The following is a 26,899-nucleotide window of genomic DNA, read 5'->3' as shown; positions in this document are numbered from 1 at the left end:
CCCTCCCCTCGGAATTTTTCTTTTCTCATTGGAATGTATCTATTGTCTGAATTCTGAAATATCCCTTTATATATCTGCCACTGAACCTCTATTGACCTGTCCCTTAACCTCATTTACCAGTTCACTTTAGCTAGCTCCACTTTCATGCCCTCAGTTTCTCTTATTTAAGTTTAAAATACTAGTACTGGACGTACTAGTTTCTCCCTCAAACTGGATGTAAAATTCAATCATGCTATAATAGCTGCTACCTAGGAGTGCCTTGTCTATGAGGTTATCAATTAATCCCATCTCATTGCTCAATACCAGGTCTACTATAGCCTGCCCTCTGGTTGGCTCCAAAACATGCTGTTCTAAAAAGCTATCTCACAAACATTCTATGAACTCCTCACCCACGCTACCTTTGCCCATCTTATTTTTCCAGTCTATAAAGTAGATTAAAATCCCTATGATTATTGCTGTAAGCTCCCATTATTTCTTCTTTTGTACTCTGTCCTACCATGTAGTTACAATTAGAGGGTCTGTTCACAACTCCCACAAGAGACTTCTTGCCTTTATCATTTCTCATCTCAACCCAAATCGCTTCTACATCCTGGTTTCCTGAACTTAGGTCATCCCTCTCTAATGTGCTAATACCATCATTAATTAACAGAGCCACACCTCCACCTTTCCTTAGCTTCCTGTCATTCCTAAATGTCACGTACTCTTCAATATTCAGGTCCCAATTTATGTCATCCTGTAGCCATGTTTCTGTAATGGTTATCAGGTCGTACTTATTTATTTCTATTGACACTATCGGTTCATCTGTTTTGTTTCAAATGCTATGTGTTTAGATACAGAGCCTTTAGTTTGGTTCTTTTATTATATTTGTAGTGTCCAGCCTTAACTGCTAATTTACTCTTAGATTTGCATATAGTCATTTGGCAGTACAGAACTTGAGTATTGCTGAAAAAAGAGGCATGTCTAAGCTTTTCATCTTGCACTCATCAGGGCATTCACAAGAATACCAATATAAGGGGAAAAACAATTCCTCTGTATCTGAAGAGTGCCGACTGGTTAGCAAGTGGTGTTGCCATGGAGAATGCACCACTGATGGTGGCTGACAGTTATCTGCCAAGCATTGTTTCAAATTCTCTTCACATACAGTATAAGTTATTGTTATAAGTTGTTGATGCCAGTGTCCCACGAATCAGAACACACGAGTCTTTGAGCCACGCATTCATTTCTCTAATCTTATTTATCCTATGCCAATTTGTATATGTCTCAGGTAATAATCCAGAAATTACTACCTTTGAGGTTCTGCTTCTTAATTTGGTGCCTAGCTCCTCGTAGTGACTATGCAGAGACTCCTTTCCCATCTTGCCAATGTCATTGGTACCTACGACCACTGAATCCTCCCACTCCCACTGCAAGTTGCTCTCCAGCACTGAGCAAATATCCCAAACCCTGGCACTGGGCAGGCAACACAACCGCCTGGACTCTCGCTCTTTACTACAGAGAACAGTAGCAATCCCCCTCACTAGATTGTCCCATACTACCAGTACATTCTTTCTTGCTTGCCCCACTTAGATGGCTTTCTGTACCACAGTGCCATGGTCAGTTTGCTCATCCTGCAGCCCCTGCTCTCATCCAAAGAAGCTGAGAGAACCTCAAATCTATTAGACAATTGCAGAGGCTCACACACCTGCCTCTGGGTCCCCTTAACTGACTCACTCACAGTCACACCCTCCTGTCCCTGGCCACTGACCAAATCAGAAGGTCCTATTCTAAGTGGTATGACTGCCTCCAGATATAAAGCATCCAGGTAACATTCCCCCTCCCTGATCTGTCTGTGTCTGCAGCTCAACCTCTAGCTCAATGACTCTGAGCCAAAGCTCCTCAAGCCACAGCACTTATTGCAGACGTGTTTGCCCTGGATCGGTGTTACCCAGCAGCTCCCACATGCTGCAGCCATGACACATCACCTGTCCTGCCATCCTTAATGTGTTTTAAATAATAACTTTATTATATTAATCACTTATTTACATTGCTTTCTTATATACTTTATTAATTTTACCACCAATTTGTGTACTATTTTAAACCTTAGGGATAGAATAGAACTGACCCACTTACCAGATACTCACCAAACAGCTAGCTCCTTTCCCTGCAGTAGAGCAAGAACCAATTTCTATGGAGTGAGAAAGACAGAAAAAAGGAAACAAACATCTCCTTCCCAAGCTTCACCAAACACCCCCTCTCACCAAACTCCAAGTCTTCACTCAGTTAGCTCAGCTGCACTTTCTTTATTCATTTACAGGATGTGGGCTTTGCTGGTTAGGGCAGCTATTATTGCCCATCCTTAGTTGCCCTTGAGAAGGTGTTGGTGAGCTGCCTTCTTGAACCACTGCAGTCCATATGTTAGGGAGGGAGTTCCAGGATTTTGACCCAGTGACAGTGAAAGAATGGCGATATATCTCCAAGTCAGGATGTTGAGTGGCTTGGAGGGGAACTTCCACGTGGTGGTGTTCCCATCTATCTGCTGCCCTTGTTCTTCCAGGTGGTAGTGGTCCTGGGTTTGGAAGGTGCTGTCTAAGGATCCTTGATGAATTCCTGCAGTGCATCTTGTAGATGGTGCACACTGCTGCTTCTGTGTGTCAGTGGTGGAGGGAGTGAATGTTTGTGGATCTGGTGCCAATCAAACAGGCTGCTTTGTCCTGGATGATGTCAAGCTTCTTGAGTGTTGTAGGAGCTGCATTCATCCAGGCAAGTGGTGGATAATTAAACAACTCACTGGAGGAGAAGTCTCCACAAATATCCCCATCCTCAATGATGGGCAAGCCCAGCACATCAGTGCAAAAGATAAGGCTGAAGCATTTGTTACAATCTTCAGCCAGAAATGCCAATTCGATGATCCATCTCAGCCTCATCCAGATGTCCCCAGCATCTCAGATGCCAGTCTTCAACCAATTCAATTCACTCCCCTTGATATCAAGAAATGCAAAGGCTATGGGCCCTGACAGTATTCCTGACTTGTGTCTTGTAGATGGTTGACAGGCTTTGGGGAGTCAGGAGGTGAGTTACTCGTCGCACGATTCCTAGCCTCTGACCTGCCCTTGTAGCCACAGTGTTTATATGGCTAGTCCAGTTCAGTTAGTGGTCCAGGGTAACCCTCCAGGATGTTGATAGTGGGGGATTCAGTGATGGTAATACCACTGAACGTCATGGGGCGATGGTTAGATTCTCTCTTGTTGGAGATGGCCATTGCCTGGCACTTGTGTGGCGATATGTTACTTGCCACTTGTCAGCCCAAGCCTGGGTATTGTCCAGGTCTTGCTGCATTTGGATATGAACTACTTCGGTATCTGAGGAATCACGAATGATAAACATTGTGCAATCATCAGCGAACATCCCCACTTCTGACCTTAAGAAGAAAGGAAGGTCATTGATAAAGCAGCTGAAGATAGTTGGGCCAAGGACGCTACCCTGAGGAACGCCTGCAGTGATATTCTGGAGCTGAGATGACTGACCACCAACAACCACAACCAATAGTCTTTGTATGATTCCAACCAGTGGAGGGTTTCCCCTCCGATTCCCATTGACTCTAGTTTTGCTTGGGCTCCTTGATGCCACACTCAGTCAAATGCTACCCTGATGTTAAGGGCAATCACTCTCACCTCACCTCAGGAGTTCAACTCTTTTTTCCATGTTTGAACCAACGCTGTAATGAGGTCAAGAGTTGAGTCGCTGTGGCGGAACCCAAATTGGGTGTCAGTGAGCAGGTTATTGCTAAGCAAGTGCTGCTTGATAGCACTGTTGATGACCCTTCCATTTCTTTACTGATGGTGGAGAGTAGACTGATGGGGCGGTAGTTGGCCTGGTTGGATTTGTCCTGATTTTTGTGTACAGGACATACCTAGGCAATTTTCCACATAGCTGGTTTGATGCCAGAGTTGTAGCTGTACTGGAACAGCTTGGCTAGGGGCGCAGCAAGTTCTGGAGCAGAAGTTTTCAGTACTATTGCCGGAATACTGTCAGGGCCCATACCCTTTGCATTTCTTGATATCAAGGGGAGTGAATTGAATTGGTTGAAGACTGGCATCTGAGATGCTGGGGACATCTGGATGAGGCTGAGATGGATCATCGAATCGGCATTTCTGGCTGAAGATTGTAACAAATGCTTCAGCCTTATCTTTTGCACTGATGTACTGGGCTTGCCCATCATTGAGGATGGGGATATTTGTGGAGACTTCTCCTCCAGTGAGTTGTTTAATTATCCGCCACCATTCATTACTGGATATGGCAGGATTGCAGACCTTAGATCTGATCCGTTGGTTGTGGAATTGCTTAGCTCTATCACTTGCCGCTTACGCTGTCTGGCACGCAAGTAGTCCTGTGCTATTGCTTCACCAGGTTGACACCTCATTTTTAGGTATGCCTGGTGCTGCTCCGTTTGCCATGGCTGTAACTCTTTCGAGTACAAACACGTTTCCATTGTTTCAGATAAAGTTACACTGTTTCATAGTTTGCCATTGTGAGATTTGAACTCTTGATCTTGGGGTTACAAACACAGTACCATGACCACTTGGCTATTTAGGCCAAGCTCATTGTTTCATAGTTTGCCATTGTGAGATTTGAACTCTTGATCTTGGGGTTACAAACCCAGTAACATAACCACTTGGCTATTTATGCCAAGCTTATTATTTATTAACAACGTTCAAAGTAGTGTTAACTCTTTCAAGTACAAACACGTTTCCATCTGTTCCTATTCAGATGAACTTACATTGTTTCATAGTTTGCCATTGTGAGATTTGAACTCTTGATACTCTTTTGAGTAAACCTGTTTCCATCTGTTTCAGATGAAGTTACATTGTTTCATAGTTTGCCATTGTGAGATTTGAACTCTTGATCTTGGGGTTACAAACCCAGTACCATAACCACTTGGCTATTTAGGCCAAGCTCTTGCCATGGCTGTAACTCTTTCGAGTACAAACACGTTTCCATCTGTTCCTATTCAGATGAACTTACATTGTTTCATAGTTTGCCATTGTGAGATTTGAACTCTTGATAATCTTTTAAATGAAAACCAAATCAACAAAATTGGGATAAATCAGGCACAGCCCCTAATTCAGGTCAGCTGTAAAACCAAGAACAAAGTTTAAAGGAAACTTACGAACTTTAAATCAAAATGTGATTAAAGGGGTCAACAAAACACCCCAGTCCCCGCGGTGCCCACCGAGCACGGAAGGCCTCGAGAGTTCCAGCAGACACCGCGTGCTCCTTCTCCAGGGACATCCGGCAGCGAACGTAGCCACGGAAGAGGGACAAACAATCGGGCGGGACTCCCCCGTCGATCGCCCGCTGCCTGGACCTGTTAATGGCCAACTTGGCCAGGCCCAGGAGCAGGTTCACGAGGAGGTCCTCCTCCTTCCCGACCCCCTTCCGCACCGGGTGCCCATAGATCAGGAGCGTGGGGCTGAAGTGCAAACAAAACATCAATAAAAGGTTTTTCAAATAACTAAAAAGGGAGTGCAGCCTACAACACCCTATGTATACATGGTCCACGGACTCCACAAGACCGCAAAAAGGGCATGTGTCCTGAGAGTCCGTGAACCTATGCATCCTCTTATTATAAGGGACTGCTGCATGCAACACCCTCCAACCCAGGTCCCCGATAGAAAGGGGGAGGACACCTCCGTAGAGGGCCTCCCATCGGGGGCCTCCGCCGCCGGACGGCAACAAGGCACGCCAGGGCGTGTCTGGGCGACGGACAAGGGCGAGAAAATGGAAGGTGTGCAGCAGCAGTCCGTACAAAAATCCCCTCTTTGCCGTGCCAAAAGGCACAGAAGGCATGTCCCCGAGGCGGCTCATATTGCGGGGCACCAGCACCCGAGGGAGGGTTCGGGGCTTGGGGCCAATGTGGAATTCCGTCCGAACAGGGGAACGCTCAGACGGAAGACCACCGCGCACCTGGGCCGCCTCAAGACCCAAAATAACGTCGGGTCCGAGCACGACCGTTCTCAGGTCTTGGATGGCATTGGCTGCGACCTGGACACTCACAGACGCGCGTCGTGCCAACTCCTGCGGGAGCATCCAGCCCAGTCCTCCGCCACCCAGCACGTCCCCGATCCTGGTCACCCCTGCGGCCACAGCCCTCCTCTCCGCCAACCACTGAAAAGGACGGAGGGGCGGATTCCTGAGCAGCGGCTCTCTGACGATAGCCGCTACTCCTGACGGGGGAGAGCTGCATCGCGAGGCGACCACTTTCCAGACTTTGATCAGGTCCTGGTAAAAGACGGGCAACGCCTGCAAGGAGCCACCGAGGCCCAGCTGTTCTATAAACAGGAGCTGCACGTCATAATTCAGGCCGTGCACCTGACGAAAGAAATACGTCATCAGGGCACACCATCTAGGAGGAGGCTCAACGTAGAGGTATCGCTGCAGGGTCTGAAGGCGGAAAGTCGCCACCTGTGTGCGTAGGCACACTAGCGCCTGACCACCCTCCCTAAGCGGGAGACTCAGAACCTCGGCAGCGACCCAGTGCAATCTTTTGTCCCAGAAGAAGTCGACTAACAATCTCTGGATTCTTGTGACAAAGTCCGGGGGAGGGGTCAAAGTGACCAGCCGATACCACAACATGGCGGCGATCAGCTGGTTTATGACCAGAACTCGACCTTGGTAAGATAGCACTCGGAGCAGTCCTGTCCAGCGCCGCAGGCGAGCGGTGACTTTCGTCTCCAGTTCCTGCCAGTTTGCCGGCCAGGATTCCTCAGCGGGGCAGAGATGGACCCCCAGGTAGAGGAGGCTGGTCCTGCTCCAGGTGAAAGGCCTGAGCTCCTCGGGTAGGGGATCCATCTGCCACTGACCGACCAGGAGTCCAGAACATTTACCCCAGTTGATCCTGGCAGAAGAAGCGGCAGAGTAGACCTCCTGGCACTCGCGCATCCTCCGCAGGTCAGCCGGGTCACTAAACATAAGGAGTACGTCATCGGCGTAAGCCGAAAGGACCACCCCGATGCCCAGCCCGCGCAGAACCAATCCTGACAACCTCCTCCACAAGAGGCGCAGGAAAGGCTCCACGCAAATAGAATACAACTGGCCAGACAGGGGGCAGCCCTGACGTACCCCTCTCCCAAAGCGAAGGGGCGCCGTCAGGGACCCGTTAACCTTCACTAGACACTCCGCGGCGGTGTACAGAAGTCGGATCCGGGCGACAAAATGCGTCCCGAACCCGAAAGCTCGCAGAGTTCCGAGTAAGTATTCGTGATCCACCCTGTCGAACGCCTTCTCCTGATCGAGAGACAGGAAGGCGCTCGACAGACCAGCCCTCTGGGAATGGTGGATGATGTCCCGGACCAGATGGATGTTATCATAAATGGTTCGGTCCGGGACGGTGTAGGACTGGTCAGGGTGGATCATGTGGTCCAGCACGGTGCCGAGCCGAGAAGACATGGCTCGGGCGAAGATTTTGTAGTCCGTGCTGAGGAGGGAGACCGGGCGCCAGTTTTTAAGAAGGCGGAGATCCCCCTTCTTCGGCAGCAGGGCAATCACGGCCCTGCGCCACGAAAGGGGCATCTCCCCGGTAGCAATGCTCTCCCCCAGGACCCCCGCGAAGTCGCTCCCCAAGAAGTCCCAGAACGCCCTGAAGAACTCCACGGTCAGCCCGTCTAGTCCCGGGGTTTTGCCCCTAGAAAGACCGTCGAGTGCGCCGGTCAGCTCCCCCAGACTTATAGGGGAGTCGAGCTTTCCGGTGCACTCCGGGCCGACCTGCGGCAGGTCCTCCCACAAAACTCTGCAAGCTTCCTCACTGGACGGATCCGGAGAGAACAGGGCAGTGTAGTAATCTCGGGCAATGGCCCTGATGCCCTCCGGATCCGAGACAAGGGATCCGTCGTCGGCCAGCAGCGTAAAGAGCTGCTTACGGACCCCGTGCCTTTTTTCCAGTGAGTAGAAGGAGGGAGAGCCACGGTCCATCTCCTTAAGGAAACAGATCCGCGACCTCACGAACGCGCCCCGAGACCTGACCAGTTGCAGGTCCCGCAGCGCGCCCTTCTTCTCATCGTACACCGACCGCAGGGCCAGGTCCGCGTCGGGCCGACGGAGACGTGCCTCCAGGTCGAGCACCTCCTTCTCCAACTCCTCGACCCTGGATTTGCGTCTCTTTGTCGACCCCTTCGCGTACTCTTGACAGAAAACTCGGACGTGAGTCTTGCCCACGTCCCACCATAGCCTCAAGGAGGGGAAGCCTCCCAAGAAGATGTAACTCTTTCGAGTACAAACCCGTTTCCATCTGTTTCAGATGAAGTTACATTGTTTCATAGTTTGCCATTGTGAGATTTGAACTCTTGATCTTGGGGTTGCAAGCCCAGTACCATAACCACTTGGCTATTTAAGCCAAGCTCTTGCCATGGCTGTAACTCTTTCGAGTACAAACACGTTTCCATCTGTTCCTATTCAGATGAACTTACATTGTTTCATAGTTTGCCATTGTGAGATTTGAACTCTTGATCTTGGGGTTGCAAGCCCAGTACCATAACCACTTGGCTATTTAGGCCAAGCTCTTGCCATGGCTGTAACTCTTTTGAGTACAAACATATTTCCATCTGTTCCTATTCAGATGAAGTTACATTGTTTCATAGTTTGCCATTGTGAGATTTGAACTCTTGATCTTGGGGTTGCAAGCCCAGTACCATAACCACTTGGCTATTTAGGCCAAGCTCTTGCCATGGCTGTACTAAAACACTCTGAATTTACAGTAAAGTGAACTGGGGCTACAGTAACCTGATTCAACCAGTTAGCTAATTAACTGCTCAGCTCCTACAGCTGAGAGTTAGTTTACCCTGTCTAAACTGCAAGAAAGAAAACTTAGCCTACTTACACAGTACTTTCCAGTCACTGCTAATTACAGGCTATTTTAGATTATAAAAGTAAAATTTAATAACAAAATTTAACACTTAAAGCTCTCCCTCTCACCAAACTCCAAGTCCTCGCTCAGCTGCACTTCATTTGCTAATTGATATAAAAGCAGCATTTTGCTGGGAGAAGAATTGTGGTGGCAAGTGAAAGCTGTGGAAATTAAACAAATGTATGTATGGATTGAATGGTGCATTGAGGGTTTGCTATTTCCCGTTTAGATTTGTCTTGCTGAAAATAGGCTGTACTCAACTGAAAGCAGATCCAGCAATATTCTACTGGTAGCACAAAAGGAAACTTGCAAGCATCTTTATGATGCATGTTGCTGATTTTCTATGGGATGATTCTGTGGAATTTGGGCAATTTATTATAAATAAGATTAAAGGGGGTTTAAGATTAGAAGATAGGCTTCCAATCTCAAGTATTAGATATTAGGCTGAGACACTAAGCAGAATACGTCAGCAGTAATCTTGAATCAACAATTGTATCTCGCAAGTATTATCTGTATCCCAATAAATAGGGCTAGATCATCACAGAAAGATGATCTTACATTTAAAGAAGAAACAGAGCAGTTAAGCTTAGTTGGATGGTTAAATTGGCTATGTACTTGGACATGATCCAATGTCAGTTTTTATGTATTGGAATTAAGTGCTATGATGAAACATGCTATAATTGAGTTTGCTTTCAGAGCAAATAAAACATTAAAGAAATTAAATACAGGGAAACACGTGTTCAAGTTTCCAGCTTTGGGCAACCTAAAGGACATTTAGTCCTTTTTCGTGGTGCTTCCCATGCCAATCTTACAGGTGGGGATTTGAGTACAGCTGGGTTTATAATATTCTTGGAGGGTGAAAATAGAAAATGTTGGCCCTTGCCTGGGAAGCTATGAAAATAGAAAGAGTAGTTAAAAGTACCTTAGCCACAGAAACGCTGGCTCTAGTGAAAGCAATAGATACGTGGTTTTATTAATCAAATATTTTAAAGGAAATCTTATACAAGGGGAATTCTGAGAATAATTTTCCCATTATAAGTTACTTTATTTAAGCATAATTGAGACTTGATACATTCAATATTTGAGCTTCACAGAGACAGCACAGACAAAATTAGCTGAATGGTCTTTTCATTGCCCACTAGGGTGGTGGAAGCAAAAACAATCAATGGTTTAAAAGGAAATTGGGTAAACATTTGAAGGAAACAAACTTTCAGAACTACAGGATGGAGCAGGGGAATGGGACTGACTGGATTGCTTCACGGGGAGCCGGCATGGGCCCGATGGGTTGAATGGCCTCCTTCTGTGCTGCAAATGGCTCTGTTACCCAGACATGGTTGCTAGGTGAACAAGGCTAGGGCCTGGGTTTCAAAGGTGCTTGACATTTCAGATAGTAGAAAAAGGAGGTGTAGTAGCTCTGTTAATAAAGGATGAGATCAGTACAGTAGTGAGAAATTCTCTTTACTCAGAAGATCAAGATGTAGAATCAGTTTGTGTGAAAATAAGATATAGCAAGGCAAAGTAGTCACTGGTAGGAGTAATTTCTAAGCCCCCTGACCTACCGCCTACTACGCAGTGTAGGACAGAGTATAAGACATGAAATAATGGAGGCTTGTAAGAAAGGTACTGCAATAATGATGGGCAATTTTAATCTTCATAGAGATTAGATAAATCAAACAAGCAAGGCTAACCAGAGTTCATAGAATGTATTCAGGAATAGAACAATACATTGCAGAATTAACCAGGAAACAAACTACTTTACACCTGGCAATGCTTAATGAGACAGGATTAATTAATGATCTTATCGTAAAGGATTCTCTAGGCAAGAGTGATCCTAGCATGGTAGAATGTTTACAATCAGTTTGAGGTTGAGAAATTTGGGTTTGAAACTAGTGTCTTAAAGTTATTTAAAGGCCTTAGAGTACGTATGAAGACAGAGTTGGCTACAGTGGAGTGGGAAAATAAGGTTAAAAGGTAAGATGCAGAGGAGCAGTGGCAGATATTTAAGGAGATACTTCATAACTGTCAACAAAAATATATTCCATTGAGAAAGAAAGACTCTATGAGATGGATACACCATCCATGGCTAACTAAAGAAATTAAGGCCTCCTTCTGAGCTGTAACTATTCTACGTTCTGTGATTCTATTAAGCATTGTATCAAATTGAAAGAAAACATATATAATGCTGCAAAGATTAGTGGTCGGCCAGAAGAGCTGGTAAAATTTTAGAAACCAGCAAAGGATGACTAAAAAAGAGAAATTAGAATATGAAAGTAAACTAGCAAGAAGTGTAATATTTCTCACTGTCTGGTTTTATACGTTTAGAGAAAAGAGTAGCTAATGTGAGCGTTGGTTCAGAGGATGGGATTGGGGAATTAATAACAGGAAACAAGGAAATGGCAGAAGCTTCGATCAAGTATTTTCTATCCATTTTCATGGCAGAAGACACAAAATAAATCTCAACAATAGGAGAAAATCAAGGGGCAAAAGGGAGGAATATCTTCAAGCAATCACTATCATTAGAGCAAAAGTATTAGGAAAACGAATGAGACCAAAGACTGGACCCGATGTCCTACATCCCAAGGTCTTAAAGGGAGTGACTGCAAAGAAAGTGGATGCTCTGGTTGTAATAGAAACAGAAACTAGGAGTAGGACTAGGCCATTCGGCCCTTCGAGCCTGCTCCGCCATTCATTATGATCATGGCTGATCATCCAACTCAATAGCCTGCTCCCACTTTCTCCCCATACCTTTTGATCCCTTTCGTCTCCAGAGCTTTATCTAACTCCTTCTTGAAAGCATCCAATGTTTTGGTCTCAATGACATTCTGTGGTAATGAATTCCACAGGCCCAACACTCTATGGGTGAAGAAATTTCTCCTCATCTTAGTCCTAAATGGTCTACCCCATATCCTCAGACTGTGACCCCTGGTTCTGGACTCCCCCACCATCGGAAACATCCTTCCTGCATCTACCCTGTCTAGTCCTGATAGAATTTTATAGATTTCTATGAGATCCCCTCTCATTCTTCTGAACTCCAGCGAATATAATCCTAATTGACTCAATCTCTCCTCATATATCAGTCCCGCCATCCCAAGAATCAGTCGGGTAAACCTTCGCTGCACCCCCCTCTATAGCAAGTACATCCTTCCTCAGATAAGGAGACCAAAACTGCACACAATATTCCAGGTATGGTCTCACCAAGGCCCTGTACAATTGCAGCAAGACATCCCTGTTCCTGTACTCGAATCCTCTGGCTATGAAGGCCAACATATCATTTGCCTTCTTTACCACCTGCTGCACCTGCATGCTTATCTTCAGCGACTGGTGTACAAGGATACCCAGGTCTCATTGCACATTCCCCTCTCTCAATTTACAGCCATTCAGATGATAATCTGCCTTCCTGTTTTTGCTACCAAAACGGATGAACTCACATTTGTCCACATTATACGGCATCTGCCATGCATTTGCCCACTCACTCAGCTTGTCCAGATCACAGTGAAGCATCTCTGCATCCTGCTCACAGCTCACCCTCCCACCCAGCTTTGTGTCATCTGCAAATTTGGAGATATTACATTTAATTCCCTCAGCTAAATCATTAATATATATTGTGAATAACTGGGGTCCCAGCACCAATCCCTGCGGTACCCCACTGCCTGCCATTCGGAAAAAGACCCGTTTATTCCTACTCTTTGTTTCCTGTCTTCCAACCAGTTTTCTATCCAACTCAATACACTACCCACAATCCCATTCGCTTTAATTTTACACGCTAATCTGTTATGTGGGACTTTGTCGAAAGCCTTCTGAAAGTCCAAATAAACCGCATCCACTGGCTCCCCCTCATCAACTCTACTAATTACATCCTCAAAAATTTCCAGATTTGTCAAGCATGATTTTCCTTTCATAAATCCATGCTGACTCTGTCCCATTTTGCCACTGTTTTCCACGTGCTCAGCTATTAAGTCTTTTATAATGGGCTCTAGAATTTTCCCCACTACCGACGTCAGGCTGATTAGTCTATAATTCCCTGTTTTCTCTTTGCCTCCCTTTTTAAAGAGTGGGGTTACATTGTTCCAGAGTCGATAGAATCTTGGAAGATGACCACCAATGCATCCACTATTTCTAGAGCCACTTCCTTAAGTACTCTAGGATGTAGATTGTCAGGCCCCGGGGATTTATCGGCCTTCAATCCCATCAACACCATTTCCCTACTAATATTGATTTTTTTCAGTTCCTCCCTCTCACTAAACCTTGTGTTCCCAAACATTTCTGGTACGTTATTAGTGTCCTCCTTTGTGAAGACAGAACCAAAGTATGTCTTTAGTTGGTCAGCCATTTCTTTGTTCCCCATTATAAATTCCCCTGTTTCTGACTGTAAGGGACCTACATTTGTCTTCACCAATCTTTTTCTCTTCACATACCTTTAGAAACTTTTACAGTCAGTTTGTATGTTCCCTGCAAGCTTACTCTTGTACTCTATTTTGCCCTTCTTAATTAATCCAAATCTTACAAAATTTCCTAGATCCTGGAAAGATTTCAGCAGATTGGAAAACTGCAAGCGCAACACCATTATCCTAGATGGGAGGGAGACAGAATGCAGAAAACTATAGGCCAGTTCACCTAACATCTGTCACTGGGAAAATGTTGGGGTCCATTATTAAGGAACTAGTTGTAGGACATATAGAAAATCATAATAGAATCAGCAGAGCCAACATGGTTTTGTGAAAGGGTAATCATGTTTGACAAACTTATTAGAGTTATTTGAGGATGTAATAAGCAAGATGGATAAAGGGGAAGCCGTAGATCTCGTGTATATGGATTTCCAAAAGGCATTTAATAAGATGCCACATAAAAGGTGACTGCACAAGATAACAGCTCATAATGTTTAGGTCTCATATTAGAGGACTGGTTAATGAACATCAAACAAAGTCAGGATAAATGGGCCATTTTCAGGGTGGCAAACTGTACTCGTGGACTGCCGCAGAGATCAGTGCTGTGCCCTGAACCATTTACAATTTAGATAAATGACTTGGATAAAGGAACCGAGTGGTATCCTAGCTAAGTTTGCTGACAGTACAAAGATAGGTATGACAGCAAGTTGTGAAAAAGACAAAGAGTCCGCAAAGAGATATAGGAAGTTTAAGTGAGTGGGCAAAAGTTTGGCAGATGAAGTATAATATGGGAAAATGTGAGATTGTCCACTTTGCAAGGAAGAATAGAAAAGCAGAGTATTATCTAAATGGACAGAGACTGTAGAATGCCGCAGTACAGAGGGATCTATGTCTTTGTACAGGAGTCCAAAATGTCTGCATGGGGAAACAGCGAGTAATTAGTAAGGCAAATGAAAAGTTGGCCTTCACTGCAAGGCGGATGAAGTATGAAAGTGGAGAAGTCTTGCCACAATTGTACTGTGCATTGCTGAGTAAATACCTAGAGTACTGTGTACAGGTGGAAGTGTGAAATACTAAATAATAGTTATTTTTCCTGAATTTCTTTGTAGAGATGAAATGTCTACAGTGTCTTCATAAAGGGGCTTAAATTAAGTTATGTAGTTCCCAGATCAAAGCTAAAAGTAACTTTGTAAACAAGAGGGTTTCCTGGTGGAACTAGCAAGTTTGTCCAGAGGATTGTTAATCACATTAGATATATAATTTATTCATGAGTCCTAGAATCAAATGCTAAAAGTTAATTAATGTAAATATTTATCAGACATCTCAACTAGCCTCTGTTACAATGGAGATGAGTGATTCAGGTTGGAGCCTCAGTTGGAATTCTGGAAAGTTGTTCTGTGGGATCTTTTCAGGAGGTTTTGGGGTTGTAGCTGGGAGCAACCAAGTTGGTGGATGTTCAGAAGGCAGAGAGAAAGAATTTTCCAGGACTGTGGAACAGCTGTGGACCAGGAGGATCAAGCCTTTAGAAACCAGGATGTTTCTAATTTTCGGTTTACTGCATAATAATTTCGAGTGAAGAAATTATTGGATTTATTAAAAGAGGCATGGAGTGCACAAGGAAGAAAGTTATGCTGAACCTATAGAAATCATTGTTTAAGCCCAAGCAGGAGAACTGTGGTCAGTTCTGGGCACCACACTTTAGGAAGGATGATACGGCCTCAGACAGGAGGCAGGAGAGATTTACTAGAATTTTACCAGGATGAAGGAATTCAGTTATATGTTGAGATTAGATAGGATGGGGTTGTTCTCCTTAGAGCAGAAAAGCTTAAGGGCAGGCTTAATAGAGGTGTTGAAAATTATGAGGGGTTTTGACAGAGTAAATGGGGAGAAATAGTTTCAGTGGTATGAGAGTCGATAAATAAAGAACACAGATTTAAGATAACTGGGTAAAGAATCAGAAACAACATGAGGGTTTATTTTTAATGTAGCAAGTTGTAGTGATATGGAATGCACTGAAAAAGTACAGGAAGCAGCTTCAAAAATAACTTCCAAAGGGAATTGGAGAAATATTTGTAAAGATATGGTCAAAGAGAAGGGGAGTGACACTAATTAAAAAACAAAGCTCGTCAAAGAGCTAGGACAGGTATAACGGGGGCCAAAGAAGAATCATCAATTTAGATACCAAGGAGGATTGAAGACAGGAATAATAAGAGGCAGGGGTAAAGAGACAAACTCTACAGAGCTACAATGTGACATTCCGTTCTACCCCAAAAACTTGAAAGGAATATTAAACACTTACCTTTATCCACTATGTCCCACACCTCCACCTTCACGATGTCATCAGTGGCTGCAATAAAGCACAAGATACAATTCGCATGACTTTGTTGAACAGATGGCAATTTCAGTTACTTTCCAGCTGCCTCCGTGGCCAGAGCCACCAGACAGTGATTTAGAAAGAAGGGCAGAGAATCAGAGCAGAGAATAAAACGGAGTGGAGCTGACAGTCAAAGCGGAGAATTAAACAGAGCAGGAGTCGAGAGTCAGAGCGGAGAATTAAACCGAGCAAGAGCCGAAAGTCAGAGCAGAGAATTAAACAGAGCAGGAGCCGAGAGTCAGAGCACAGAATTAAACAGAGCAGAAGCCGAGAGTCAGAGCGGAGAATTAAACAAGCGGGAGCCGAAAGTCAGAGCAGAGAATTAAACCGAGCAGGAGCCGAGAGTCAGAGCGGAGAATGAAACAAGCGGGAGTCGAGAGTCAGAGCACAGAATTAAACAGCAGGAGCCGAGAGTCAGAGCACAGAATTAAACAGAGCAAGAGCCGAGAGTCAGAGCACAGAATTAAACAGAGCAGGAGCCGAGAGTCAGAGCGGAGAATTAAACAGAGCAGGAGCCGAGAGTCAGAGCGGAGAATTAAACAGAGCAGGAGCCGAGAGTCAGAGCGGAGAATTAAACAGAGCAGGAGCCGAGAGTCAGAGCGGAGAATTAAACAGAGCAGGAGCCGAGAGTCAGAGCGGAGAATTAAACAGAGCAGGAGCCGAGAGTCAGAGCGGAGAATTAAACAGAGCAGGAGCCGAGAGTCAGAGCGGAGAATTAAACAGAGCAGGAGCCGAGAGTCAGAGCGGAGAATTAAACAGAGCAGGAGTCGAGAGTCAGAGCGGAGAATTAAACAGAGCAGGAGCCGAGAGTCAGAGCGGAGAATTAAACAGAGCAGGAGCCGAGAGTCAGAGTGGAGAATTAAACAGAGCAGGAGCCGAAAGTCAGAGCGGAGAATTAAACAAGCAGGAGCTGAGAGTCAGGGCGGAGAATTAAACAAGCAGGAGCTGAGAGTCAGAGCAGAGATTTAAACAGAATGCAATACAAATTTTTTAAATCTTGATGAGCTGCTGAGACCTATTTTCAAGTTCTGCACCTTGAGGGAACTTCAAGACACCTCATGCGTCTTTAATAATCCCCTCCAGCTGCTTGAGCTCAAGCTCAGGATTTCTGATCTTGGGCAGCTGAAGCCACTGCGGAGCATCAGGGCAGATGGGAATTTCCTGAATCACACGTTCCAGGTGGTGGTCACCCCACAGGCTGGAGAGTTCAAGATCATAGATGGAAGGCCAAGAGGAAGAGTCATCGTCGGGATGTTTGCCTCTCTCAAACAGGTACTCAGTATTGGAGACTGCAAGGAATGAGGGCACCTTGAAGGAGTATAGTACAGACCATCACTCCAATAGGAAAGGGACTGTACAGGGGAGAACAGCAAAGTGTAGAAACGTAGTCGACAGAGGACATACAAACTAGGAACAGGAGTAGGCCATTTGGCGCTTCGAGTCTGCTCCGCCATTCAATAAGATCATTGGTCCTCTGATTTTAACCTCCCGCCTACCCCTGATAACTTTTCTCTACCTTGTTAATCAAGAATCTACCTAGCTCTGCCTTAAAAATAAAACCCTGCTTCCACTGCCTTTTGAGAAAGAGAGTTGAAAAACTCACAAGCCTCAGAAAAAAATTCTTCTCAACTCTGTCTGAAATGAAATAAAAACAGAAAATGCTGGAAAAACACAACAGGGTCAGACAAAATCTATGGAGAGAGAAAGAGAATTAACATTTTGAGTCCGTATGCCCCTTCATCAGAATGGAATGTCCGGGGCGCCCGAGCGCCGGGCAGCGACCGCGCAGAGTAACCGAGCCACAAGCAGCAACGGCAGAGTAACCAAGCCACAGACATTTACAGCACAGAGTAACCGAGCCGCAGACAGCAACGGCAGAGTAACCGAGCCGCAGACAGCAACGGCAGAGTAACCGAGCCGCAGACAGCAACGGCAGAGTAACCGAGCCGCAGACAGCAACGGCAGAGTAACCGAGCCGCAGACAGCAACGGCAGAGTAACCGAGCCGCAGACAGCAACGGCAGAGTAACCGAGCCGCAGACAGCAACGGCAGAGTAACCGAGCCGCAGACAGCAACGGCAGAGTAACCGAGCCGCAGACAGCAACGGCAGAGTAACCGAGCCGCAGACAGCAACGGCAGAGTAACCGAGCCGCAGACAGCAACGGCAGAGTAACCGAGCCGCAGACAGCAACGGCAGAGTAACCGAGCCGCAGACAGCAACGGCAGAGTAACCGAGCCGCAGACAGCAACGGCAGAGTAACCGAGCCGCAGACAGCAACGGCAGAGTAACCGAGCCGCAGACAGCAACGGCAGAGTAACCGAGCCGCAGACAGCAACGGCAGAGTAACCGAGCCGCAGACAGCAACGGCAGAGTAACCGAGCCGCAGACAGCAACGGCAGAGTAACCGAGCCGCAGACAGCAACGGCAGAGTAACCGAGCCGCAGACAGCAACGGCAGAGTAACCGAGCCGCAGACAGCAACGGCAGAGTAACCGAGCCGCAGACAGCAACGGCAGAGTAACCGAGCCGCAGACAGCAACGGCAGAGTAACCGAGCCGCAGACAGCAACGGCAGAGTAACCGAGCCGCAGACAGCAACGGCAGAGTAACCGAGCCGCAGACAGCAACGGCAGAGTAACCGAGCCGCAGACAGCAACGGCAGAGTAACCGAGCCGCAGACAGCAACGGCAGAGTAACCGAGCCGCAGACAGCAACGGCAGAGTAACCGAGCCGCAGACAGCAACGGCAGAGTAACCGAGCCGCAGACAGCAACGGCAGAGTAACCGAGCCGCAGACAGCAACGGCAGAGTAACCGAGCCGCAGACAGCAACGGCAGAGTAACCGAGCCGCAGACAGCAACGGCAGAGTAACCGAGCCGCAGACAGCAACGGCAGAGTAACCGAGCCGCAGACAGCAACGGCAGAGTAACCGAGCCGCAGACAGCAACGGCAGAGTAACCGAGCCGCAGACAGCAACGGCAGAGTAACCGAGCCGCAGACAGCAACGGCAGAGTAACCGAGCCGCAGACAGCAACGGCACAGAGTAACCGAGCCGCAGACATTTACTGCACAGAGTAACCGAGACACAGACAGCAACGGCAGAGTAACCGAGCCACAGACGGCAACGGCACAGAGTAACCGAGCCATAGACATTTACTGCACAGAGTAACCGAGACACAGACAGCAACGGCAGAGTAACCGAGCCACAGACAGCAACGGCACAGAGTAACCGAGCCATAGACATTTACAGCACAGAGTAAATGAGCCACAGACATTTACTGCACAGAGTAACCGAGCCACAGACAGCAACGGCAGAGTAACCGAGCCACAGACAGCAACGGCAGAGTAACCGAGCCACAGACAGCAACGGCAGAGTAACCGAGCCACAGACAGCAACGGCAGAGTAACCGAGCCACAGACAGCAACGGCAGAGTAACCGAGCCACAGACAGCAACGGCAGAGTAACCGAGCCACAGACAGCAACGGCAGAGTAACCGAGCCACAGACAGCAACGGCAGAGTAACCGAGCCACAGACAGCAACGGCAGAGTAACCGAGCCACAGACAGCAACGGCACAGAGTAACCGAGCCACAGACATTTACGGCTCAGAGTAAATGAGCCACAGACATTTACGGCACAGAGTAACCGAGCCACAGACACAGCAACGGCAGAGTAACCGAGCCACAGACAGCAACGGCAGAGTAACCGAGCCACAGACAGCAACAGCACAGAGTAACCGAGCCACAGACATTTACGGCACAGAGTAAATGAGCCACAGACATTTACGGCACAGAGTAACCGAGCCACAGACACAGCAACGGCAGAGTAACCAAGCCACAGACAGCAACGGCGCAGAGTAACTGAGCCACAGACAGCAACGGCACAGAGTAACCGAGCCACAGACAATAACGGCACAGAGTAACTGAGTCACAGACAGCAACAACAGAGTAACTGAGCCCCGGTACGAACTGCACTGGGTAACCAAGCCGTGGACACTAATGACACAGGGTAGCCCTGTCCCTGACACTAAATGCATGTAGAATCAAGCCTTGGACACGGATGACATAGAGTAACCATACTCCAGATAGCCATGGCCCAAATAAGTGACCAATTGTACTGTTGGTAACTGGTTTGCTAACACAACTAACATTTTGACAGCAAAGGTCCATCAATTCCTCCTGCTTTGGGTGATTATTGAACTGAATAAGAGATGGGCTTATGTTAAGTGGGTGGTTCAGAGGGAGAACACTAGCAGCACTGGATGAATAATCAGCATTCATCAGCTCAGCTACTGTCCCAGAACATTACACTCAAAATCATCAGTCCGGCTTAGTTTTACATTCTTGTTTATTTCCTCCGCTGGTAGGACAGCTCTTCAGAGTGGGACCCTGATGCCCGCTCACCCAGCTCAAGGTCCTGGGGCCAGGAGTGGCTGTCCTACAACGTTCAGCTAACTCAGCAAGCAACAGATAATACTGATCTGTCTACTCAAGGAGCTCAGTGCAGTCCAATTCTTCTTAATGTTTGTGAATACAGGGAACACTTGGGGGAAAAACAAAGAATTTGATGAGTTTTGAAGGAGCTCAGTGTATAACAGATGCCAATTGCTGGCAGCAGTGGCCAGTGAGAGGGGAAAGGCAGTAGGTTCTGTCAGATCATTTCCATGAAATTCAATGCAGCAATGCTGACATCAAATAAACAGCAGTGATAACTGGCACTCTGCTTACTCAAATTATTGCTTCCAGAAATTGCCTGTGCACACAACATTTGACAGATCAATTTCTGAACAGGAATCAAAGTATCTGTACATGTTCCAACTAAAATACCATCTGTTTGCAATAGCCTAATGAAAACTGACTATTTGATTAAAAGCAGAGTAGATGCACAGGGTAATGTTTAGAATGATTTTTCATAACTAATCATCTCCTGTAATGACATGCTTAACAACAGAGGTTGTATATCAGTAGACAAAGGGTCATTTAAAAGGCTTACTGAGCCAACCACATCTTGTACACCTTTGAGTCACTGCCCTCAGATCTACAAGAATTGAGAGCTTTACTCTGTATCTAACCCCGTACTATACCTATCCTGGGTGTGTTTGATGGGGGCAGTGTAGAGGGACCTTTACTCTGTATCTAACCCCATGCTGTACCTATCCTGGGAGTGTTTGATGGGGGCAGTGTAGAGGGAGCTTTACTCTGTATCTAACCCCATGCTGTACCTGTGCCGGGAGTGTTTGATGGGGACAGTGTAGAGGGGGCTTTACTCTGTATCTAACACTGTGCTATATCTGCCCAGGGAGTGTTTGATGGGGACAGTGCAGAAGGAACTTTACTCTCTATGTTGACACTGATGCACTATCCTCAGCAACATTTGATCCCAGGATGATGGGGGAGGTGTTCTACTGTGTATTACACCAAAGACATTGATATCCAGATACTGCTGTATGATCTCTAACAGCTACTGAGAAGGCAGAGCCATCACTGCATGTGCATTTATTCACTCTCCCTGACTCTGATCCCACTGCCTTGTAAAACACAAATGATTCAAACCTGAAAGCCTCTGAAGTTTCACAGCTGAACCATTATCTTATCCGTGCTCTACATAGACGCTGATCTGCTGAGTGTTCCCCACACTGACAGGGATTATTTCACATTGTGTTCAACACATGAAATAGGTGAAGTAGGCCATTCGGTCCTTCAAGCCTCCTCCGCCACTCAATAATATCATGGCTGATCTGTGTCTTTCGAGTCCCACATTCCCATCTAACCCCAATAACCCTTGCCTAACAAGAATCTATCTATCGTCGCCTTAAAAACATTCAGCTTCCACCGCCTTCTGAGGCAGAGAGTTCCGATGTCTCATAACCCTCAGAGAAAAAAATTTCTCATCTCCATCCTATAAGGGCAACTGTTAATTTTAAAATTTTAAAACAGTGCCCCCTAGTTCTGGACTCACCCACAAGGGGAAACACTGTTTCCACGTCCACTTGTCAACATCATTCAGGATCTTCTATACTTCAATCACTCACCCCTCACTCTTCTAAACTCCAGTGGAAACAAGCCCGGTCTGTCCAACCTTTCCTCATAAGACAGCCGACTAGTAATCCAGAGACCCAGGGTAATGCTCTGGGGACCCGAGTTCGAATCCCGCCACGTCAAATAGTGAGTTTGAATTCAATAAAAATCTGAAATTAAAAGCCTAATAATGTCCATGAAACCATTGTTGATTGTTGTAAAAACCCATCTGGTTCACTAATGTCCTTTAAGGAAGGAAATCCTTAAAGGACCTGCCGTCCTTACCTGGTCTGGCCTACACATGACTCCAGACCCACAGCAATGTGGTTGACTCTGAAACGGCCGAGCAAGCCACTCAGTTATATCAAACTGCTACAGTAACAAAAAAGAACTGAAACTGGACGGATCACCCAGGATCGAACTAGGCACCAAACATGACAATGGCAATCTCAGCCCTGTGGACCCTGCAAAGTCCTACTTACTAACATCTCTCTGGGCGCTAGTGCCAAAATTGGGAGAGATGTCTCACAAGCAACAGCCTGACATAATCATCCTCATGGAATCATACCTTACAGTTAATGTCCCAGACACCACATTACCATCTATGGGTATGTCCTGTCCGTGGCGGCACAGTGATATACAGTCGGGAGTTGCCCTGGGAGTCCTCAACATTGACTCCAGACCCCATGAAGTCTCAGGGCATCAGGTCAAACATGGACAAGGAAACCTCCTGCTGATTACCACATACCTCCCTCCCTCAGCTGATGAATCAGTGCTCCTCCATGTTGAACATCACTTGGAGGAAGCACTGAGGGTGGCAAGGACACAGAATGTACTCTAGGTGAGGAACTTTAATGTTCAACACCAAGAGTGGCTCAGTAGCACCACTACTGACCGAGCTGGTCGAGTCCTAAAGGACATAGCTGCTAGACTGAGTCTGCGGCAGGTGGTGAGGGAACCAACGAGAAGGAAAAATGTACTTGACCTCATCCGTACCAACCTGCCTGCCACAGGTGCATCTGTCATGACAGTATCGGTAGAAGTGACCACCGCACAGTCTTGTGGAGACGAAGTCCCACCTTCACATGGAGGATACCCTCCATCGTGTTGTGTGGCACTATCACCGTGCTAAATGGGACAAATTTTGAAAGCAACTCAAAACTGGGGATCCACGAGACCCTGTGGGCCATCAGCAGCAGAATTGTATTTGAACATAATTCGTAGCCTCATGACCCAGCACAAGCCCCACTCTACCATTACCAACAAGCCAAGGGATCAACCCAGGTTCAATGAAGAGAGAGGAGGGCATGCCAGGAGCAGTACCAGGCATACCTAAAGATGAGGTGTCAGCCTGGTGAAGCTATAACAGAGGACTGCTTGCATGCCAAAAAGCATAAGCAGCAAGTGATAGTCAGGGCTAAGCGATCCCACAACCAATGGACCAGGTCTAAGCTCTGCAGTCCTGCCACATCCAGTCGTGAATGGTGATGGATAATTAAACAACTCACTGGAGGAGGAGGCTCTACAAATATCCTCATCCTCAATGATAGAGCAGCCCAGCACATTAGTGCAAAAGATAAGGCTGAAGCATTTGCTACAATCTTCAGCCAGAAGTGCTGAGTGGATGATCCATCTCGGCCTCCTCCGGAGGTCCCCAGCATCAAAGATGCCAGTCTTCAGCCAATTTGATTCGCACCACCTGATATCAAGAAATGGCTAAAGACATTGGATACTGCAAAGGCTGTGGGCCCTGATAATATTCCAGCAACAGTACTGAAGACTTGTGCTCCAGAACTTGCCATGCCCCTAGCCAAGCTATTCCAGTACAGCTACAACACTGGCATCTACCCAGCTACGTGGAAGATCACCCAGGTATGTCCCGTACACAAAAAGCAGGACAAATCTAACCTAGCCAATTACCGCCCCATCAGTCTGCTCTCCATCATCTGTAAAGTAATGGAAGGGATTATCAACAGTGCTATCTAGTGGCCCTTGCTTATCAATAACCTGCTCGCTGATGCCCAGTTTGGGTTCCGCCAGGGCCACTCAGCTCCTGACCTCATAACAGCTTGGTTCAAACATAGGCAAAAGAGCTGAACTCCTGAGGTGAGGTGAGAGTAACTGCCCTTGACATCAAGGCAGCATTTGACAGAGTGTGGCATCAAGGAGCACGAGCAAAACTGAAGTCAATGGGAATAAGGGGGAAAATTCTCTGCTGGTTGGAGTCATACCTAGCACAAAGGAAGATGGTTGTGGTTGTTGGAGGTCAGTCATCTCAGCTCCAGGACTCACTGCAGGAGTTTCTCAGGGTAGTGTCCTTGGCCCAACCATCTTCAGCTGCTTCATCAATGACCTTCCTTCCATCATAAGGTCAGAAGTGGGGATGTTCACTGATGATCGCACAATGTTCAGCACCATTCACGACTCCTCAGATACTGAAGCAGTCCATGTCCAAATGCAGCAAGACCTGGACAATATCCAGGCTTGGGCTGACAAGTGGCAAGTAACATTCATACCACACAAATGTCAGATAATGACCATCTCCAACAAGAGAGAGTCCAACCATCACCCCTTGATGTTCAATGGCATTACCATCACTGAATCCCCCACTATCAACATCCTGGAGGGTTACCACTGTTCAGAAACTGAACTGGACTCGCCATATAAATACTGTGGCTACAACAGCAGGTCAGAGGCTAGGAATTCTGCGACGAGTAACTCACCCCCTGACTCCCCAATGCCTGCCCACCATCTATAAGGCACAGTTCAGGAGTGTGAAGGAATACTCCCCACTTGCCTGGATGAGTGCAACTCCAACAACACTCAAGAAGCTTGACACCATCCAGGACAAAGCAGCCTGCTTGATTGGCACCGCATTCACAAATATTCACTCCCTCCATTACCGACGCACAGTAACTGCAGTGTACACCATCTACAAGATGCACTGCAGGAATTCACCAAGGCTCTTTCGACAGCACCTTCCAAACCCACAACCACTACCATCTAGAAGGACAAGGGGAGCAGATAGATGGGAACACCACCAGCTGGAAGTTTCTCTCCAAGTCACTCACCATCCTGACTTGGAAATATATCACCGTTCCTTCACTATCGGTGGGTCAAAATCCTGGAACTCCTTCCCTAACAGCACTGTGGGTGTACCTACACCACATGGACTGCAGCGGTTCAAGAAGGCAGCTCATCACCACCTTCTCAAGGGCAACTAGAAATGGATAATAAATGCAGGCCCAGACAGCGATGCCCACATCCCATGAATGAATAAAAAAAAACCCGCTCATTTCAGGTATCAATCTAGTAAACCTCCTCTGAACCGCCTCCAATGCTTTTACATCCTTCCTTAAATAAGGAGACCAAAACTACACACAATATTCAAGGTGCGATCTCACCAATGCCCTGTATAACTGAAGCATAACACCCTTACTTTTATGTTCAATTCCTCTCATAATAAAGGATAGCATTCCATTAGCTTTCTTGATTAATTGCCGTACCTGCACACTAACTTTTTGTGATTCATGCACTAAAACACCTAGATCCCTCTGTACCTCGAAATCCTGCAGTCATTCAGTGTAAGTAATACTCTGTTTTTTTGTTTTTCCTGACTTCACATTTTCCCACGTTATGCTCCATCTGCCAGATTTTTGCCCACTCACTCAAATTATTTATATCCATTTGCAAACTCCTTATGTCTTCCTCATAATAAACTTTCCTAGTTATCTGTGTCTTCTGCAAGTTTAACTACCATGTCTTTGCTCCCCTCATCTAAGTTATTGATGTAAATTGTAAAAAGTTGAGGCCCCAACACAGACCCCTGTGGGACGCCACTCGTCACATCCTGCCAATCAGACAAAGACCCATTTATGCGTAGTCTCTGCTTTCTGCCAGCCAGCCAATCTTCTATCCAGGCTAATATGTTAGCCCCTGAGCTTTTATTTTCCACAGTAACCTTTGATGTGGCACCTTATCATATGCCTTGGTCGAAATCCAGATACACTACCTCTCCAGGCTCCCCTTTATCCACAAAACATGTTACTGCTTCAAAAAACTCTAATAAATTGGTTAAATATGATTTCCCTTCACAGAACCTTGCTGACTCTTCCCGAATACCTTGAGCTTTTCTAAGTGCCCAGCTATAACCTCCTTAGTGATTGACTCTGATACCTTCCTCATGACAGACGTCAAACTAACTAGCCTACAGATTTCTGTTTCCTGCCTTCCTCCCTTCTTGAATACAGGGGTTTTATTTTATAGTTTCCAGCCTGATGGAATCTTTCCAGAGTCTCGGGAATTTTGGAAAATTAACACCAATGTATCAACAACCTCATTAGCCACCTATTTTAAGACCCTAGGATGTAGTCCGCTGGGGCTTGGAGACATGTCAGTCGCAGCTCCATTAGTTTGCTCTGTACTGCTTCCCTAATGATTGTAATTTTACCAATTCCCTCTCTCCCCTCCACCTCCTATTAATGGAATTTTTTTGTATCTTCTATGGAGAAGACAGAAGCAAAATATTTGTTTATTTCAACTGCCATTTCCTTATTAGCTACTATTAACTCCCCCTGTCACTCTCTACAGGACCAACACTCACTTTATCTGCTCTTTTCTAAATCTACTAAAATTTGCTGTTCTTCCAACTTACTTTTATAGCTCCAATGAATGCTGGTGACCTGGATCTCCTGAGTTGGAATGTATTGTTCCACAAACTTCTTGCCCTGCAGTCTGTGCCATAGTGTTGTCTTTCCTGTGTTTCTATCACCGCGAATCAGGATTTTCACTAAGAATGAAAAAGAAATGCCAGCAAGATTCACTAACTTGTTAAGACAATTTTCATTCACCAATTACTGCAACCCTCTGTTTCCCACACACAGCCCCGTGGAATGCCCCAGTCCATCTGAGGAAATCAGACTGGAGAACCAGAGCAGAGGGATTGATCACCAGGAATCCTTGTTCAGAGGGACTGATCACCAGGAATCTCTGCTCAGGGCGACTGATCACAAGGAATCTCTGCTCAGAGGGGCTGATCACCAGGAATCTCTGCTCAGAGGGGCTGATCACCAGGAATCTCTGCTCAGAGGGGCTGATCACCAGGAATCTCTGCTCAGAGGGGCTGATCACCAGGAATCTCTGCTCAGAGGGGCTGATCACCAGGAATCTCTGCTCAGAGGGGCTGATCACCAGGAATCTCTGCTCAGAGGGGCTGATCACCAGGAATCTCTGCTCAGAGGGGCTGAT

At 46.5% G+C, this 26,899-nt stretch overlaps 1 protein-coding gene across 2 annotated transcripts in view; it reads right to left on the bottom strand.

The window, feature by feature from the left end:
- The window catches only part of LOC121280986 (rab-like protein 6), a 264,891-nt gene that overhangs the window by 190,976 nt on the left and 47,016 nt on the right, over positions 1 to 26,899 (bottom strand). The window contains exons 2-3 of one of the 2 annotated variants that reach the window (XM_041193509.1): positions 26,307 to 26,441; positions 15,563 to 15,610 (exon numbers count right to left, since the gene is read on the bottom strand). In XM_041193509.1, the coding sequence (XP_041049443.1) occupies positions 15,563 to 15,610; positions 26,307 to 26,441 (183 nt within the window). The remainder of the gene's footprint in view (positions 1 to 15,562; positions 15,611 to 26,306; positions 26,442 to 26,899) is intronic. The other variant, XM_041193510.1, reaches the window with a different exon arrangement.

This window comes from Carcharodon carcharias, chromosome 8 (assembly GCF_017639515.1).
Source record: "Carcharodon carcharias isolate sCarCar2 chromosome 8, sCarCar2.pri, whole genome shotgun sequence".
Taxonomy (NCBI): domain Eukaryota; kingdom Metazoa; phylum Chordata; class Chondrichthyes; order Lamniformes; family Lamnidae; genus Carcharodon; species Carcharodon carcharias.
Note: the sequence above shows the minus strand (reverse complement) of the source record. Positions and strands in the feature narration are given on the sequence as shown.